The sequence below is a fragment of the Denticeps clupeoides genome, chromosome 18 (genome assembly GCF_900700375.1).
Source record: "Denticeps clupeoides chromosome 18, fDenClu1.1, whole genome shotgun sequence".
Classification (NCBI taxonomy): domain Eukaryota; kingdom Metazoa; phylum Chordata; class Actinopteri; order Clupeiformes; family Denticipitidae; genus Denticeps; species Denticeps clupeoides.
The window spans coordinates 14,774,556-14,792,912 of NC_041724.1; the positions used below are offsets into that span (position 1 = coordinate 14,774,556).

The 18,357-nt window shown below is 42.7% G+C and overlaps 2 protein-coding genes across 2 annotated transcripts; both read left to right on the forward strand.

Annotated features, from left to right (window-relative positions):
• Positions 1-468: 468 nt before the first annotated feature.
• LOC114768257 (polyadenylate-binding protein-interacting protein 2-like) lies at positions 469-1,952 on the forward strand. Its single transcript, XM_028960444.1, has 4 exons — positions 469-613; positions 1,080-1,221; positions 1,313-1,492; positions 1,595-1,952. Exons 2-4 carry the CDS (start codon positions 1,087-1,089, stop codon positions 1,649-1,651), a joined length of 372 nt encoding a protein of 123 aa, XP_028816277.1. The 5' UTR covers positions 469-613; positions 1,080-1,086; the 3' UTR covers positions 1,652-1,952.
• An 11,490-nt stretch (positions 1,953-13,442) lies between these two features.
• Positions 13,443-13,985, forward strand: neurog1 (neurogenin 1). Its single transcript, XM_028960918.1, has one exon. It carries the CDS (start codon positions 13,443-13,445, stop codon positions 13,983-13,985), a length of 543 nt encoding a protein of 180 aa, XP_028816751.1.
• The last annotated feature ends 4,372 nt before the right edge of the window (positions 13,986-18,357 follow it).

Below are 18,357 nucleotides of genomic sequence, written 5' to 3' on the forward strand. Positions count from 1 at the left end.
GGTGTTTGTCAAAGGATCACAGCCATAACACTCAGTTCAGGAAGTCGGAGAAGCAGGCTCTTCCCGCCAAACACGGAATGATTCGGTGACTCGATTAACTGATTCTAAAGAATCAGTACATCTAAAAGAACTGCCGTGTCTCGATGTCCCCCCCTATCGGACCGGAGTAAAAATGTCCTGCGGTCCGTCACCAACCACGTTTCTTATTTGAGACTTTTTAGGTTTTTATTTAATTCGTGCTACTGCTTATGGCGCTTTGTAACTTTCGACCAGAATGTGACTTCATAATGTGATCCTGTCGGGTTCCTTGTTATTTTCACTTTGTGTTATAACCAGTCCGTCCCTTCTACATGCTAGTTACTAAACGAAATATTGACATGAAGGACAGGAGGAGGTTTCCAAAAAAACGTTTTGTTCGTTTCCCACTAGTTCGGATTAGGTCTGATGAAGGCGTGGCTTTGGCATCATGTGACCTCTCCGACCAATCAGAGACGTGATATAAAAGGTAAACAGGTACCGTGGCCATTACGTCAGTGCTTCACAGGCACAAACAAAGTGGCAGACCGAAGGTTGCGTACGAGACATTAAACTAAACAAGAACTCATAACTGCAGGTACGGATCTGTGTTTGTTAATAATTCGCCGATACGCCGAATTATTCAGTCGTAATGTTCTGACGTCGTTCGGGAAAACGTCGTACGTTGTGCTACTCAATGCTAGTTAGCCTTTGAGCTAAAAATAAGGAACTCGAGGACAGTGTTCGACAAACAATAGACTCTCGGTCTAACCGGGCTAATTCTTAAATACGTCGCTTGAACATTCGAACCAAATTTTCCATGGCAAAGCGATCTGTCCTGAATCGGGACATTGGTCTGTCAGTCGGTCATTGTTCGCCGTGTACCAGGAGTGTCAACCACTTACTACTACAAGTGGAACGACTGAAGCGTTATGATGTTGTTCGAGATTTACACTGTGTGTGCTATTTTGTTTGAACCACGAACCTTTTAAAAATACCTTGCTTTTATTAAGACTCGATGTCTGCACCATACTGTAGTTCATTGTGTGACGTTGATTCGTCAGGTAAACAATGAAAGATCCGAGCCGCAGCAGCACTTCTGGACTCTCTGTTAACGAGGTGATCCCGAACGGCCAGTTGGACAATGAGGACGATCCGTTTGCGGAGTACATGTGGATGGAAAATGAAGAAGAGTTCAACAGACAGGTGGTTTTGCTAGAATTTAAAAATATATTTATCTTAATAGAGCCTAGTTGGCACACAGGGTGTATTGGAATAATGTGTTTGCTTGGTACAGATTGAAGAAGAGCTTTGGGAAGAGGAATTCATTGAGCGGTGCTTCCAGGAGATGTTGGAGGAAGAGGAAGAACACGAATGGTTCATACCAGCACGAGACCTTCCTCAGACCATAAATCAGCTTCAGGATCAGCTCAATACTATGGTCGTCAGTGATGCTTGCATTTCAAATGATATTGTGGTGAGCAATCATTCTAAACATTTTGTGTTGTATTATTGGACACATCAATACTTTGACAGATGTTTGCACGCCCTCTTTATCCACATGATTCTTCTTTTTCAGGTGAACAGCAATTTGAATCCCAACGCAAAAGAATTTGTACCTGGGGTCAAGTACTGAGTGTCTGCCTCCTGGTGAATGTAGCACATCTTCGCACTGTAAATCAGTGTTAAAAGATTCAATGTGGGATCTTTGCGTCTGTCACTTTTTGCACTTAATGCATTGCCAAAGTTTTCAGATAGTTCTGCATGCTTATTACAGGGGCTTAAAAAGTTACATGGCCTAGACTACGCTTACGTAAATAGTTCTGGATGTGAAATCAGGATGGGGGTATGGAGGGATAGTGCATTTCTGTCTACTATATTCAGTCCATGTGTATATGTGCTGTTATTCAAATAAATTGTTCTAAGTGTTCCAATTAGTGGGATCTTAAAAGCTCACATTACACATTTATTAAACATATCCATTAAAACAGTACTCATCAAAAGTAATAACCCAAAAATGAAATTACTACGTATATTTAATGTACTTGCCCCAAATATATTTTAGCCAGCCCATTTTTATCATTCTATAATTTTTACATTTTGGTTTAAATTGTAATCTATGCAACATAATTTTGAACTGGAGTCTTTGAATGACTTAAAGTACAGCAAGTGGAAAATAGTTCAAGTTATAAAGTTGGTCATGCCTCTTACCGTTCCTGCATTTTAAGATTCTCTGCAATGCTCTTCTTCATGAATTTGACACTGCCATGTAGTGAAAAAAGAACAAAAAAATGAAAATATTGTATATTATATTTTTATGCACATGTATAAATAAAAAGTGGTGTTTTCTGTTGATTGTGTGCATCTTGGTCTAGTCCAACTGTATCAGCAGTAGTAGTAATGCTGGGCGGTAGTAGCCTAGAGGTTAATACAAGTCGCAACTGATGAATGCTGTAAGTATAGGATCAGCAGCAGGACACCGAAATCGTGTCTGTTGTCCAGCAGATGGCGCCACTTGCGAAAAAACCTATGTTGGTGCACAGAATCAGATTGCATTCCATAAGAAACAGGAGGTATATTCAGTGTACAGTTAAATTTTGAATGAACTAGGCTACTAACACAAATTGACATATGACATTCTCTGAAGGGGAAGTGAACGCTGTCTTTGACAAATATTTTGGGGCAGGCAAGCTGTTCAAGAATAGAAATGACACAAAGGTTTCAGGACACTGCAGCAAGTTCCCGCAATGGGCACATCACTTTTGGAACTGTACCATGTAACACTGTCCTGGTCTGATGAATCACGTTTTTTCTTAAACCGTAAGCAGTTGGGTGCACGGATGCATTATGAGAAGAAAGCAAGCCAGCAGAGGTAGTGTGAGGCTCTGGCCTATGTTCTTTGACATGTTAACACGTAGGACCTAAACGTTGTTGAGGACAACAGATGCCCCTTAATGGCATTGTATTCCCTGATGTTAGTGACCTCTTTCAGAAAAATATTCTTCCCTGATACATTGTTCAGGAATGGCCTTAAAAATTCCCAAAACTTTATCTGCTCTGGTTTTCTGTTGCAAAATAAAGAAAGTCTGAACCATGGGTTCCCGCCTCAAATCATAAAGTATTTACTGCTGAGGTCTTGGTGCCATATACCTCTGGTCCTCTTCTGCAATACATTCCTTTCATGGCATTAGGGCAACTACTCATCATTAATAGGGTGACTGAGAGTGACTGCAAATCTCTGTCATGTCAACACAGTGGTTCACCAGGACAGAGCTACCAGAAGGCGCAGTAGATCTGTCCCCATCCCACTGCAGTTGGAACAGCTTCTAATCTTCTGAGAAGCCCTTTGGATCTGCCATTCGGATGAATTTCTGCCCATTCATCCAAACAAGTATTTGTGAGGTCAGTCTGGTGAGTCGAGAAGGCCTGACTTGCAATCTCAGTTCTCATTTGCTATAATATGGCAGACTATAGGGTTGTGGTCTGGGCTCTGCATGGGCCAGTCAAGTTCACCAAACCATGTCTTTATGTCTTATGCCATGTCTTTGCACTTTATGTAGCCCAGTTTGTCTGTGTCGCACACATGCACTTTATGTCAGTACGTACCTTTTTTTTTTAAATGTTACATGTAGCACCAGGTTCCACTATGTACTGTCTAACACGTATGTAATTGAATTGTCCAGAATCACCAAACTCTCAGTTGGCAAAATGCGGCCAGGCAGGGAGTGTTCTTCTGGTGCCAGTCCCACGCATGTCCTTCCTGTTCTTTCTAAATATCAATTTATGTGTTTTTGACCTCTAGGTGGCAGTAGAATCTACGTCATAAGGCAAACATAAAGTTTTTGATGGTGTTTAGCAGTATTTTAACTATATAATGTACATCATATTAGCAGGTAAAGTAGATGACCTGTACTGCTTACATTATATAAAGTATATAATATTTTGCTTAGGAACATTTCAGCGTTCCAGAAGGTTTGGGCGAAGGGTTCTAGTTTGTTGATGAAAAGAGGTTCTTCCAATTTGTGTTTAAAAGGCCAATTTTTTAGTGGCTGTTCTTTGACTGGGGCATAAAGGCTGAAGCTGGGGTTTGCCATAGATCAGACTGCCTCGCCATTGTTGCCTGGGCAGGTCAGATACCCCCAGACTGAGACCATGCATATTGATGAGTTTGGGCAGATGTCCACGAATATTTTGGGTTGGCCGAGGGTGTTCCCAGCCAAAAAAAACGTATTCAGCGCTAAGGGCGTCCTCTGGGACTTCCTCATTTTGTTTATGCTGCATTCTTACAGAGAGCCGCTTGCTCATATTATTAACCTTGATATTAAGCGCAAAAAGGCACAATGCATGAGGGAATGCATGCAGATGTCCCGACAGTCACAAGTTCATGACCCTAATGTGTTAGTGACACAGCCTTGCATCTAACCCTGCCCCTTGATACCCAAAGCTCAGCCATTGTTAGCTGCTGTTTGCTATGCTGTGATAGACCAGCACATTTCATCGTATCCCGCATACTACCTACTTTCCCCGGGGCAAAAACAGTACAGGGCCACCCCAACCGCAACAGGAACATGAGGAAAGACGTCAGGCTGTTTGGAAGAAGCAACACTAAAGATGAATGACATTCAAAGAAATAACCTTTTTACTCTCGCCATCAAAGCCCAATAACAATGAACATCTCATAGCAAGCAAGACTGTTTAAGAGACCTCTTTTAAATAAAAAAAAGCTTTTTATTTCCCGGTAATCAAGTGGCACTCTTATCTGGTACTTTAGACATGCTCTCTGATGAGAAGGCTTCTGGTATTATAGTGCAAAGCAACACGTCTGCTCTGCCGAGTAGTGCCACCATTGTTACTGCGTAATTGTACTTGCAGAGTTAGTGGCCTTTCATTACTTGGTGGTCTAACTCTTAGCAGTGACACCTAATGCAAGAGCGGTGCTATTGTTTCCAAGCCCCCTTTGTCTAGTTGCATTCCTGCAAATGGAACTGCTTTGGATCCGGGATTGTTTTAATCTAGCATGGGGGTCTCTTTTTGTTTTAGGAATAATAAACACTTCAGAAATGTTTGCAACCCTATGATGTCATGTCAGACAATTTGTAAAGAATTTATCAGTTTTGCATAATAAACAAAAACATTGCTTTTGTCTTGAGCCATATAGATTCTATTTATTTGTGTGCTAAAGATGATCGAAGTTGCCAACACATGTATTTTTGTGTTTGGTATTAAAGATTAATGTTGTGTCAGGGAGAATAAATTACATTTATTAAATTACATGTGCAAGTACAAAACTAGATATTATCTCTTAAGTAAAAAAAATAAATTACCAGTGAAGAAAGTCCAGGCATCTTTGTATCTCATGCAAGCCTTTGTGCATTTCACATTAAAAAGGGGCTTCTTAGATTTCTTAAATAGCTCCTTCCTCGTTTACTTTTTCGTCTCTAGAAAATCTCAGAAATTAATGCGAATGTTCCCCCAAAACCAATGGCAACAAAGTGCAGCTCCGAGGCCTGAACTCACTTGCTACCTTCCTCCCCCTCTGCCCCCCATTCTCTTAACCCGTATCTTTCAGATGCAAAATAAGTGGACATATGGAGAGGAGGTCTTTCTCCTGCCCTCCTAAAGATTCAGATTGTATGACAAATCACGTCCACCGTGAGTCCCCCCCACCACACCCCGTCCCACACAGAATCTCCAGACAACAGCTTCATTAGAGTGACAGAGGGAGTTTTTGCAGCTTTGTCGAGTCAAGCTCAGAACCTTTCCCCTTCTCAATTACTCCATTGTTAGCCCTGGCTTCAAGTTATTGCACTCCAAACCATATGGCTCATTTGGGGCTCTGCAAGCAATGCCAGCGCCCACACCCATGTTCAGAAATGGGCACCTGATGATCTCAATCTACACAGACAACTGTAAAATGGAAAATTCATTTGAACATTACCTTGTTCAAATAAAATACAACAGTACATTACAAAAAAGGCTAATGTATGTAATGTAAGATCTGTCTGACTGTGAAGAGGTGACCAGTTGAAGGGACAGATTTCTTGTCTGCACTGAGTAAATTTCTTCAGCTGAATGAGACTGGTGAGGCCAGCATTTATCAGACTTGAGGAATTGCTGTACATTTGTTCTCTTTTAACAAAAGTATAATATGGCCAAAGCTTTTCTCCCTTTTACCAAATAGTTGCCCTGGTAACTTTGAATTATAAAGTCTTTAGAGACACAAGTTTCATTGTGAGCACTAATGTAGGGTAAACTAGAGGTAAATTATGCACTTGTACAAATACATGAAGACAAGTGAATGGCTCTCTGTGGGTTTGCATTTAGGCCTGGTTGTCTGATTGATAGCACCAGGTTCACGAACTGGTATATATTGAGGCCGGCGCACAATGAGGACTGAAAATAAGCATTCAGCTAACCTTAATGAGACACCCAGGGCTTCACAACCGTGGCATCTGCTTTGGTCAAGATGTACAGAGATGAAAAATCAGGTAGCTACAGAGGCTAATTTAGGGGACATAGAAAAACAACAAAGAATGTAACATGCAGCATGTGCGTTTTACAGAGAACTTTTGTTGAATGATGAAACATCCACTATAAATGGTTACAGGTTATGTGTGAAACAAAGGCAGTGTGTCACTAGATTTGAGGGCATAATTACCAATTTAATGTAAATGTAATTATTTGATTCCTCTTGAAACCACATATAACACAGGCTTTTAAGACTAAAGGCCTGTCTGGTTCGTATTTGTGATCTAGCAGAATGTTAAACTAACCTCACCTATGCCTCAGAGAGCTCACCTGACACAACAGATACCTAAGGATACTGTAGCTACGTTACATGTTATAGACCAAACCTCCCCACATGGTCCTATGTATTATTAAATAATGCATATACATAAACATGAATACAACCACCACAAAAAGCACTCAATTGGTGTTTAAAAGTAATTATAATTACTCATATTTATTCTCCAATTGGTAGTCTTGTGTATATCATGTTGATATACATGCAAAGCCACATACTGGTTCTCAATGTTCTAAAGATTGTAGTATCGCCATAGTCTAAAATTATTGGTCTGGTGTGTTTTTAATGCACTGACATGTATTTTGGTGGCAGTGAATCTGTGCCGATGTGATACATTTGAGGGCTGATCTTTTTTTTTAATGAAACTTGTACATAAACGTTTACTTACACTTATTCTTAATATCCTAAATTAATTTCTTTTTAACTTGATATTTATTAAAGTTATTGTAAGACATAAAAAACATAAAAAGACATTATATCCAAGACACCTATATATTGTGTTGTAGTTAGCATCTGGTTAAAAGCAAGGCACCTTCTTGCTCCAGATACCCCTGGCCACTAATGGCTGCTACCTGCTCTTTATTATTCGATGTCCTCCTCGAGTTTCAGTTTATGTTCTGTTTTCTGGTGTTAAGCCTTGTGCATTTATTATCTGTTTATGTAAGTGCTTGCAATTAACATTTGTTTCTTTTTAAAGTGAATTGTCCAATAATGTGTATCAGTGGACTTGCAATAATTGTATGGTAATTGTGTTTTGAAGTGTTTTCATATAAACAGTAATGGCAACATGCAATGGCAACACGCTTTCCACCCGCCATGGTTGGCATCTTGGCTATGTAGAGGACAGAGGAAGCTCTTCTGAACAGGAATCTGCAGCTGCTGGAGTATCGATCGCTGCACCAAGTTTGAAAATCAAGTCACCAAAAAAACAAGGTCAAATGTTCTATTCTGTGTTTTTTTGCGCCAATGAAACGGTCAACTATCCCGTCAAGCAAGGATCCGTGACGCGGTGCCTTCCGGCTGTTACGGTGGGACTGTGTTGTGTGCAGAGCACCTGTTTATCATGTTTTCCTCCCCTCGTGCCTTGACTACAATAACTCTTTTCTGTTATCAGTAAATCTGGAACCAGGACGGTAGTAGCCTAGTGGGGGAGACTCTCACCTGTGAACCAGAAGATCACAGAGTCGCAGGTTCAAACTGCACTTACTGCTATTGTGTCCCTGAGCAAGACACTTAACCCTCAAGGGGGACTGTCCCTGTAACTACTGATTGTAAGCCGTTTTGGATGAGGGTGTCTGATAAATGGCATAAATGTTAATCCGCCCTGTTCTGAGCTGCAGCTTGTCCAAAATGCTGCTGCCAGTTTTCCTACTGGTGCTCGCAAATGTGAGTCTATTACCCCAGTATTGGTGTTGCTCCACTGGCTTCCAGTTACAGTTTAAAGTTATACTTTCAAGTCCTTCAATGGAACTGCCCAATCTTACTGGGTCTCATAAGCACAAGACTCATGACAAGTTGAACTGTTGGTTGTGTCACAGACCAAAGAAAAACCTTTGTGCCTTCACATAAACCCTCTGCATTTTGAAATGAGGTCAACGTCATCAATCCAAATTTTTAAATCCAGACTCAAAACACACCTCTTTTCAATTGCATTTAACTGCATATGAGCAATTATTGTATTTCACAAGAAATGTACGGCACATTAGCATGACACTTTGAGGTTTCTTCCTCGCCACAGAAGTCTAGGTGGGACATCCTGCAATGGTTGGGCAGCGCTCAGGTTAAACCCACGTGTTACCCTCTTGAGAGTTACTACATAAGGAATAGGTTGCTTTATTCTGCCTCCTAATGTCTATGGGGTCTTCGATGTTGCAGGGTTGCAACAGTGGAGGTTTGGATTTGCTGCTCCTGAAGCTCCACTTACCACTGTACATTCATTAACTCTGTTGTGGCTTTATGATCAATTGTGAACCTCAATTAATACCATAAATAAATGTGTGTGCTGAAAAATGGCTCATAGATTGCCAGTAGGTCCTGAAAGCTTTGAATGTTACACTATACTCCCATAGGCATGGATGAGTGGATCTGGCTGCTCACCTGAAGGAGTGAGAGTAATAAGATGGACATTTATACCAGGGACTGCTTGTCTGTGTTCAGTGGTGAACGGGTCTATGATGATCCCACTAATGAATCACAAATGTAAGTCATGGTAGCCTTGTCCTCATTTCACCCCAGATTACCCCTAGGGTCGTCTTTCACCCTCCTATCCCTGATTGGAATAGTCAGTAAGTGCAAATTTAGCTCCTTTCTGCACATCAACACATCATCCAGCCATTTCCTTCTCACTGTACATCTGTGACTGTACAAATACCTTTCTTGCACCTTCCCTCCAACGCCTGCTCCCCACTTTGTGCCCCTGATCCCAGTAGCTGACTTCCTGCCCTGATCTCTAGTAATTGTGGACTTTCCAAACCCCTATGAATTGTTTGGCGAAATCTTCCTGATATCTTCCTGGAGAAACGTGGGTGCCCCTGCCAGGTTCTGCACACTGACCTGGGTGGGGGCAGTTGTGGTTCTGTCATGCCCAGTCATGACAGTATATTTAACCTGAGGTTAAATACAGTATTCCTTCCCTTTGCTTCCACTCATCTGTTAATGTTGAATTAATGTTGAACCCACAGAGTTGCCACAGTTGCCACACAATAGTACAAATAATTGGGTTACTGGTATTCCACTGCAGGTCCAGTATATTCATCTTAAGTTCTTAATATTTGCAAAACAAATTTGATATTTATTTAGAGAGATGCTTCACAAGAGCGGACTGAAACATAAGAATCGTAAACCCATATTGACAGTATAAAATCAGTATAAAATGTTGTGTTGTTGCATACATAATTGCAAATTCCTTTAATCTCAGTAGTTTATCATGAGCAGTAACTCATAATTGTATTTTCCCAGAATTTTATTTTTTTTTATCAGCCACTGACAGTTATGCTGATGATACACAGTGTCCAGACCAAAGGACATTGATCAAATGGTGGCACAGTACATTACATTCACAAACATTTCAAATTATGATATGTGTATTGAAATTAATGAGACGTAACCCACAAGGACACTACACAGATAATATTAATGGATCCTGCCTGAAATTGGTAAAGGCTAAAGAACCAAGGAGAGCATCATGATTCTGAAAAACACAGGTCTTATTAAGTCTTATTATGTAATGTCCTTAAATGTCCTAATAATATATACTGAATACATTTAACTATCAGAGAGATGGCGAAATATGAATACAGGACAAATACAGACAAAAATGTCCAAACTGGTTCAATGGCATGGATGACAACATTTGAAATATGAGGGACCCTCACCTCTCCAAAGCATCGTCCCCACACACTGCTCCCCGGGCGCCTGTCATGGCTGCCCACTGGTCACCAAGGGTGATGTTAAAAGCAGAGGACACATTTCATTGTGTCACCGTGTGCTGTGCTGCAGTGTTTCACAATGACAGTCACTTCACTTCTGTGACAAATACAAAAATGTAACATTTTGCTTATTTAAAAAAATCTAAATCAGGTTTTCTAACAGTAGAATCCTTGGGCTTTGTGCGCACAAAAGTATATTTCAGCTACGATGGAAGAACATCTTGTTTTCTGGAACAGGGACATCGTTCCTGCAAAGAATTCATGGCACAACATCATCATCTACTGTATCTCTAACGAATTTATCACAGGTATGATGCACTTTCTACAAAATATGGGACTCGTACCTGAAACCTACTTTCATCCTTCCAAAACCCTCATGCTCTGCTTTCTCTGCCCTGTAATGGATGTCAGCGTTCCTGGTGTTCTGCTGCTGTGGAGGGATGGGGAGGTGTTTTTTTCTGACTGTAAATGAGCTTTTTTTTTTTTTTTTTTAAATGAGTGTGTGTGTGTGTGTGTGTGTTTTGTTCTCTGTTCCTGTTCTGAAGAGTGTTAAAAACTCAATAAAGAGATATTGGGCTTTGGTTCTCATTTGCCTTAATGTGTATTCATTTAGATGGCTTGAAATCAGTTATGAACAAATGTTATAATGAACAAACAGACAGTAGAGAATAAGAAGCGCCACGCTTAGACAGTCCACGCCATTTCCCCCCTAATGCCCATCACAAAGATGAAGGAGCGTTTCTTTCTTTTTCTTTTTCTTTTTGTTGGACGTGGACAGAAGTGCCCCGACACAATTGAAGCGCTGGAGTAAGGAATGAATTCTCATTGACGCCCCGGGCCGAGCCTCTGGAACGGGTCCTGCCCGAGCGTCAGGGGGACGGATTATTCCGGGGATTACCATGTGAAAACTCCTATCAGACTTTCTGACTCAAAGATCTTTTGCGAGCGGTAATCGCTTTAATGCCGGGGGATTAATGCTGCGCAAAGTGCAAAAAAAAAAAATTGAAATCTAATAAATAGATATTAAAGACGCCGGTGAATGCGTGGGAGGTGGTCAGCACCTGCCACGCACCATGTCTCGCCCTGATGGAGATATTACTTCCACTGCGCCACTGCGCGTGCGCGGCGCAGCGGCTCCTGCGTGGGCGACATCCAGTCCCAGAGACTCTGTCCCCGCTGTCCCGTCTTCTCACGCGCGTCCGCGTCTCGTGCACTTGCGCCTAATCCTGTCCGCGCGTCGCCATGGCAACTCCTCTCCTTCCGAACCGGGCCACGCCCTCCTCCCACGACCCCGCCCCCCCCCGGCCCCAGCTCTCTGGTGGAGACGTGGGGTCGTTACTTTTTATCACTTTATAAGAGCAATGAGCGCGCGCGCTCCCGGGCAGGTTCCACAAAACCGGGGCGTCCAAGCTGCTTCTCGTCTTTGATGATGGTGATAATAAAACCTTCCTCCTCCTCCACCCCCCACCCCCCCATCCCCAAGACACGCAATAATAATCATAATCAATAATTACAAAGCGACGTGTCGCTTATCGACGTGTCCTCTGCGGCCAGGAGTACAGCGACACGGTCGGGACGGGCGTGTTTTTTTGTTCACCCCGGGACTATTTGAATGAGAATAATGCCATTGGAGTGTCGCAGGCCGAGGGGGGGGGGGGCGATAGTGACAATGGCGCAGAGGAGCCGAATGTGGATGGGGGGACCGAGGCGTATAGAAAATGAAAAGCGAGGCGCACAATGGAACAATTCACCTTATAATCGCTTTGATATATTATACATGCCTGAAGACTCTAAACATTGTGTAATTATTTATAAATGACTGTCCCGCGAAAGCCGCATAAAGGCGCGGGGAGAAAGGCGCTGCAGGTCCCGCTCCCCAAACTATTTCTAAATGGTGCCCCCATCCGCACCCCTCAAAAGAGGACCGAGATGCTAGAAATGGAATAAATGGAATAATTAATGGGCAATTGTATGGCTGTCCCATAAAGACGTCTTTAAGCGGGACCTTGAGAGAACGTGCGCCGGCGTAATCGTCGCCATGCTCCGAATTTTAATTCGTTTTTGGAGGGCGAGGAGGCGTGAGAAGAAACCAGAAAATAATAATAATAATACTGTGATAACAATATCACGGCGGTCTCTGCGTTTTGGGAAATCTGGCTATCCCTTTTTTTAACTTATGAATGAAATAATAATAATAATAAACTTAAAATACAGAAATATTCAAAGGAGTTCCCATAAACACCTGCTGCAGACCAGGAGAAATATAATGCAATATGAAATATAAGAATGAAAAACAACCTGTTACTTCACACCGTCACGTGGTTCTTACCTTCGGTTCGGTTTTAATGGACAGTTTGATGCGTAACGAACATACTTTTATCGGTTTTGCACTCTTTTGTCTGTATTAAGGTCAGACTTTATCTTTTTTGTACTGTTTTAATTGTAATGTTTGCATCATGGTGGGATTCTGCACACACATTATAACAGGACTTGTAATAAGACGTTATAATAAACAATGAAAATAAAAAACCTTGCAGGCACTCGTTGTTATTGTTAATATTCTTATTATTTTTCAGTATTTAGATGTATAGACTTTCCGAGTTTTCTCTCGACAAAAGAGCTCCCTTGTGTCCTGGAAGGAGCTGCTGGAGCGGAGCGTGCCCCTGCCCATTCTCCCCTTTCATTTTCCTGCGGAGCTTTAACTCCGACCCGGTGCGTGTCGGGTGGGGGGGCGGATGGCAACAGCGCAGCTCGCGTGGCCGGCCGGCCGTCCGGCGCTCCGATTGGTCGCTCCCGATTACGGGCACGCTTCGGAGGGCGAACAAGCGGCGCGCACGCATTATGCAAACGAGGTGTCCGTGCGGCACGGGGCAGACCTGATGCGCCTCCATTCATTCATTCATCCCCCCCAGAACGGGGGTGGGGGGCATCGCCGCCATTGTCCCGCCGGGGTATATAAGGTGGGTGACGCCGGTCGTGTGCCAGGCTCACCGAGCTCACGCGAGCAGATCGAGTCGGGCGCGTGCCTCCCAACTCCAACTCGAACTTCGAACTTCCTTCTCACGCGACTCTTGGTTCGCAGAGGTAGGTAGGTGTCGCGCAACTTGTCGCCCGCTCTGCGTCGCCGCGCGTCGCCTCTTCTCACCGGCCTTTCACTTATTATTATTCTGATCATTTATTACAGATCGCACGACATGGAGAGCATCTACTCAGACGCGGAGACCTGCAGCAGCGACTACTCCTCCTTCCCGCACACCGACGACGAGGACTCGCGCGGCAGCGTGGCCGCCACCGCGCGCGACGCCGAGCCCGCGCCGCCGCACAAGCAGAAGCGCCGCCGCGGGCGCGCGCGCGGCGACGCCACCGTCCACGTGGTCAAGAAGAACCGGCGCATGAAGGCCAACGACCGCGAGCGGAACCGCATGCACAACCTGAACGACGCGCTGGACGCGCTGCGCGGCGTGCTGCCCGCCTTCCCGGACGACACCAAGCTCACCAAGATCGAGACGCTGCGCTTCGCGCACAACTACATCTGGGCGCTGTCCGAGACCATCCGCCTCGCCGACCAGCACGGGGGCCGGCCGCGGGACTCGCACCTGCAGCCGCTGGCCAGCCCCGGCAGCGACGCGCGCTCCTGGTCGTCGTGCTCGTCCCCGTCGTGCTCGTCCCCGTCCTACTGCACGTCCAGCCCCGGCAGCCCGGCCGCCGCGGACGAGTTCGGCTCGGCGTGCAGCTAACCGCGCATCTCGGCCCGGGCGTCTACTGACGTTCTCCTGACGTCCTCCTGACGTCTCCTGACGTCTCCTTCACTGTCCTGCCTTAAAGACCAGAACTTTGATTTTTTTTTTAGTAATATATTCAAGCGGAACAACCCCATCTTTATTTAAACCGTAGATGCACTTATCACGCGTAAGTCATCTTTTAATAAGAACTTCCCCAAAAGCCCATTAAAGCAACATGTCTTCCTCCAACTAGCGCCCCTATATGTGGGAACCACGCTTAATTCCTCGACGTTATCTATATATATATATATATATATATATTATATATATATATAGAGAGAGAGGAGTAGATATATATATATATATATATATATATATAGATATATATAGAGATAGATAGTATATATTAGATATATATATATATATCGAGATATATATATAGAGTAATGATCGATAGATATATATATAATATAATATAGATATATATATATATATCTCTATATATATATATATATATCTATATATATATATATATATATATATATATATATATATATATATATATATATATCTATATATATATAGTATTATATATAGCCGTTTTCATACGTCATTATTTTGCACTTTTTCTCTCCACGAGAGCAGCTCGTCCGCTGTTCACATCTTGACCTTCTCGTCGTCTCGGCCGACGGCGACCGATTTGCTTTTCGCAGCGCGGGGGTGAAAAGTCAATTTTACAATTTGTAGAGCGATAATGCAGAGAGGGCGAGCGTGGAAATTCACTTTCAACGCCCTGACAATAGACTGAAAGGCCATCAGGGGACAAGGACCGGCTCTCATGCATTATGGATTCTGAGCCCCGAGACCACCACGTGATTCTTCCTTCTTTCAATCGTTTTATTTATTCAGCGCGTTCTGATATAATATGTATTTTTAATGTATATATAAGAGATTTATTCTATTATGTATTTGCCTCAAAGTATACGTCCGGTCGAACACTTTTGTACAAATAAAAATCTATTGTTTCTAAAATATCTGACTCCATTATCATTTGGTAAGATTTATGACTGCATGGTGATTATTTATTATTGCATATTAAGCATATTTATTCAGTGCACCACAGTAGCAGGTGAATTCGGGTCGCAGTGTGTGTGTGTGTGTGTGTGTGTGGAGGGGTACATGTCAACAGACACACACGGTGCTAAAACACGCACACACACACACACAAAATACACACACCGACGATATATAAAAAGAGGCGCAAAAATGTCGCTCTCGAGACGTCATCGTCACGATGAAAATGTGACCTCATAATCTACATTAAGTAACGGTCATTTAATTACGGTCGTGATGTGGCTTGTCGCAGGTTAGTTGCTTTAATGCATTCACAGTTTTTTTCAATTTCGATATTTATTTATTTATTTGTTTATTTTTATGGCGAGAAATATAATCTTCCTCCTGGTTTTATTACGGAGCGGACCGAGGTGAAATCCTCCTGTGAGCTGGTCCAGCCGAGTCCCTTGTATCTGCACGTGTCGGGGATGGAGGAGAAGAATGAGGCTTCCACATGCCAAGCAACACGAAGAAAGAAAAAACTTTATTTTGCCTCAAGTTTCCAAAGCAGCTCGTTTGTTGGATCGGCGACAGTAAAAAGTGATCGTGCGCAGTACAACTTTTTCTGGGCGGTGGCTTGATGCCACCTGTTTATCATAAAACGTGTGTGTGTGTGTGTGTGTGTGTGTGTGTGTGTGTGTGAATGTGCGTCTTTGTTCAGAAACGGGACAGGGAGGCCGGCAGGACGCTGCTGGGCTGCAGCTGCGCTCATTATAATTAATCTTTCATAATCCTTCATGTAGTCATCTTCATTTTCAACTCGGTGTGCTGCTGAGGATTTTTTTAAAACGTGAACCGAGAGTAATCTTTATGACCGTCTGCACGATGACGTAGTCAGCAATTTGTTGAAATTAATTAGGCTTCATAAACACATTTATTTAAATAAACATGATTTTATCACGCGATCCAATAATGTAAAGGCATGATGTGAAATAATTGAAATAAATACACAGTTGACTTAAGTTGCACGTATAAATATATTAAGCCCTTTAATGTTCTTTCCTCCTTTTATGTTTTTCAAATATGACTTTATGTTTCTGTGCCACGCATGGTCGCACGAGGCCCCGCCCACGACTCCGCCCACCCCCCATCTACTCTGCAGAGTTGGTTCAGTGTCCTCACCTCCCATGGAGAAATCCAACACTCCTTGCTCCTCCAGCCTTCAGAAGATGGACAGGCTCTGTTGTCACCAGTTTTTTTTTTTTTTTTTAAGAAAATGTAAGAACAACACCCATCAATGAATAACACGGGAGAAGTTTATCTAGTAAAATGTGTTGTAAGATGTGATGATTGTAGGATAAATCCTGATTCACCATTAAATACTCGTTCTTATTAGTTTAGTTACGTCTAAGTTGAGGCCTTTCAGCATATTTGTTTCATAATAACGACACGGTTGACCCACAGCAAGCTGCTGACCCCGTGCAGGCGTAAAACGGAGTAGGAGTGTAGAAGCCCCCACTAAAGGAGATCAGCCTTTCTGGCAAAAAATTAACTGGACCCCCAGGGAGCCACAATGAGGGGCTGAAGCGACAATGCTGACCCCAATTAAACAATAACCGGGCAAACCAGGGAACGGAAACCAGGGTGGCAGGAGGTTTACTCTGGAGTACCAGGGTAAACTTCTCTTCCTTCAGAGCTGATTATCCCACAAAACGATACTTGCACCCGGTGTAAACTACAGCCTGCTCTAAAAAGCAACACTGCTGACACTATTTGCACTCCACTTTAAGTAAGCTATGTGTGAGCTATGCCATATAAACCCTGGCAGTAATGTATACTGTTTACACGAGTAACAAATGAGAAGTGCACTATTTACACCCTGTTCTTAAAGGCAAAGTGTTGTATTTGCCTTCTGGTCAGTAAGTGAGAAATGAAGGCAGTTCCATTTGCACTCTGGTGTAAGCAGCTATGTGTACTACTCCATTTCTTCACTCTTTTCTCTTCTCGCGATAAATTTTGTAGAACTTGTTGAACGTCTGTACACCAGTGTAAAAAATTGTAAAATGACAACAAGGCAGTTTGGACCCTGAAAATCCTCTTAAACACCCGCCCGTAAAACTTCGTGTGCAACATCAGTGAACACAGCAATAGATTCGATTAAAGAGAATTTTAAATGACGTTAGAAATTCAAAAGTGAAGACTTTCAGTATTATTGAAATCAAATATAAAATATAAAATATAAAATCAAATATAAAAATAAAAGGAGAATACAATAATATATATATACATTTAGCCCCCTGCAAGGACACCTAGCAAAGATTATGACCAGTCCCTGACAAAAGTCTTGCCGCTTATCTATTTTGTAGAAACACCTGCTATTAACCTGACTTTTAATTAATCAATTGGTGTTAGAAATAGCTCAATAGCTATATAATAGCTTTATTCAAATAGCTAAAACCCTACCAAATTATGATTAATGCATTGAAATGAATTAGTTTCACTGAAAAAAGATTTTTCATTTAATCAAGACAGAAAGGTCTTTTGGCAAGACTAAAGTTTTGTCACCTATACAGAAATTGAACAAAATATGTCAGCAAATGAAGTAGTGGTGCTGTGAGATCCACATTTAATATCTTGTATGACTTCCATGAGCTTGAAGGACTGCATCCATGTGGTTTGTCAAGGATTTAAAGAAAGTCTTGCATGCCTCCCAGATTTCATCAATATTCCTTGGTTTCGTCTTCCATGCTTCCTCTTTCATCCTAGCCCATACATGCTCAATGATGTTCATGTCTGGTGACTGGGCTGGCCAATCATGCAGCATCTTGATCATCTTTGCCTTGAGGAACATTGATGTGGAGATGGATGCATGTGATGGAGCTCCATCCTGCTGCAGAATTTGACCTCTTTTATGGTTGGGAATATAAAAGGTTTCTTGGTATTCTTGGTACGATTGATGTTGCCTTCCACCCTGCAGATGTCTCGCACACCCCCATACTGGATGTAACACCAGACCATGATCTTTCCGCGATCTTTAAGGTTTTCTGCGTGAATCTCGGATCCATGTGGGCTCCAGTAGGTCTCCTGCAATACTTGCAGCGACTGTGGTGTAATTCAACAGAAGATTCATCTGAAAAATCCACTTTCTGCCACTTTTCCAGCGTCCATCCTTTTAGCCGGCTGTGGGCCTTGGCAAATGCCACACGGTTTTTCAGTTGTCCTTTGTTTAGGGCTGGTTTCTGGGCACTGATTCAACCATGAGGGCCATTTCGAGACAAAAACCGACAAACTGTTCTGGTTGACACAGGGTCTTCAGGTGTCCAGATCTTGTGGC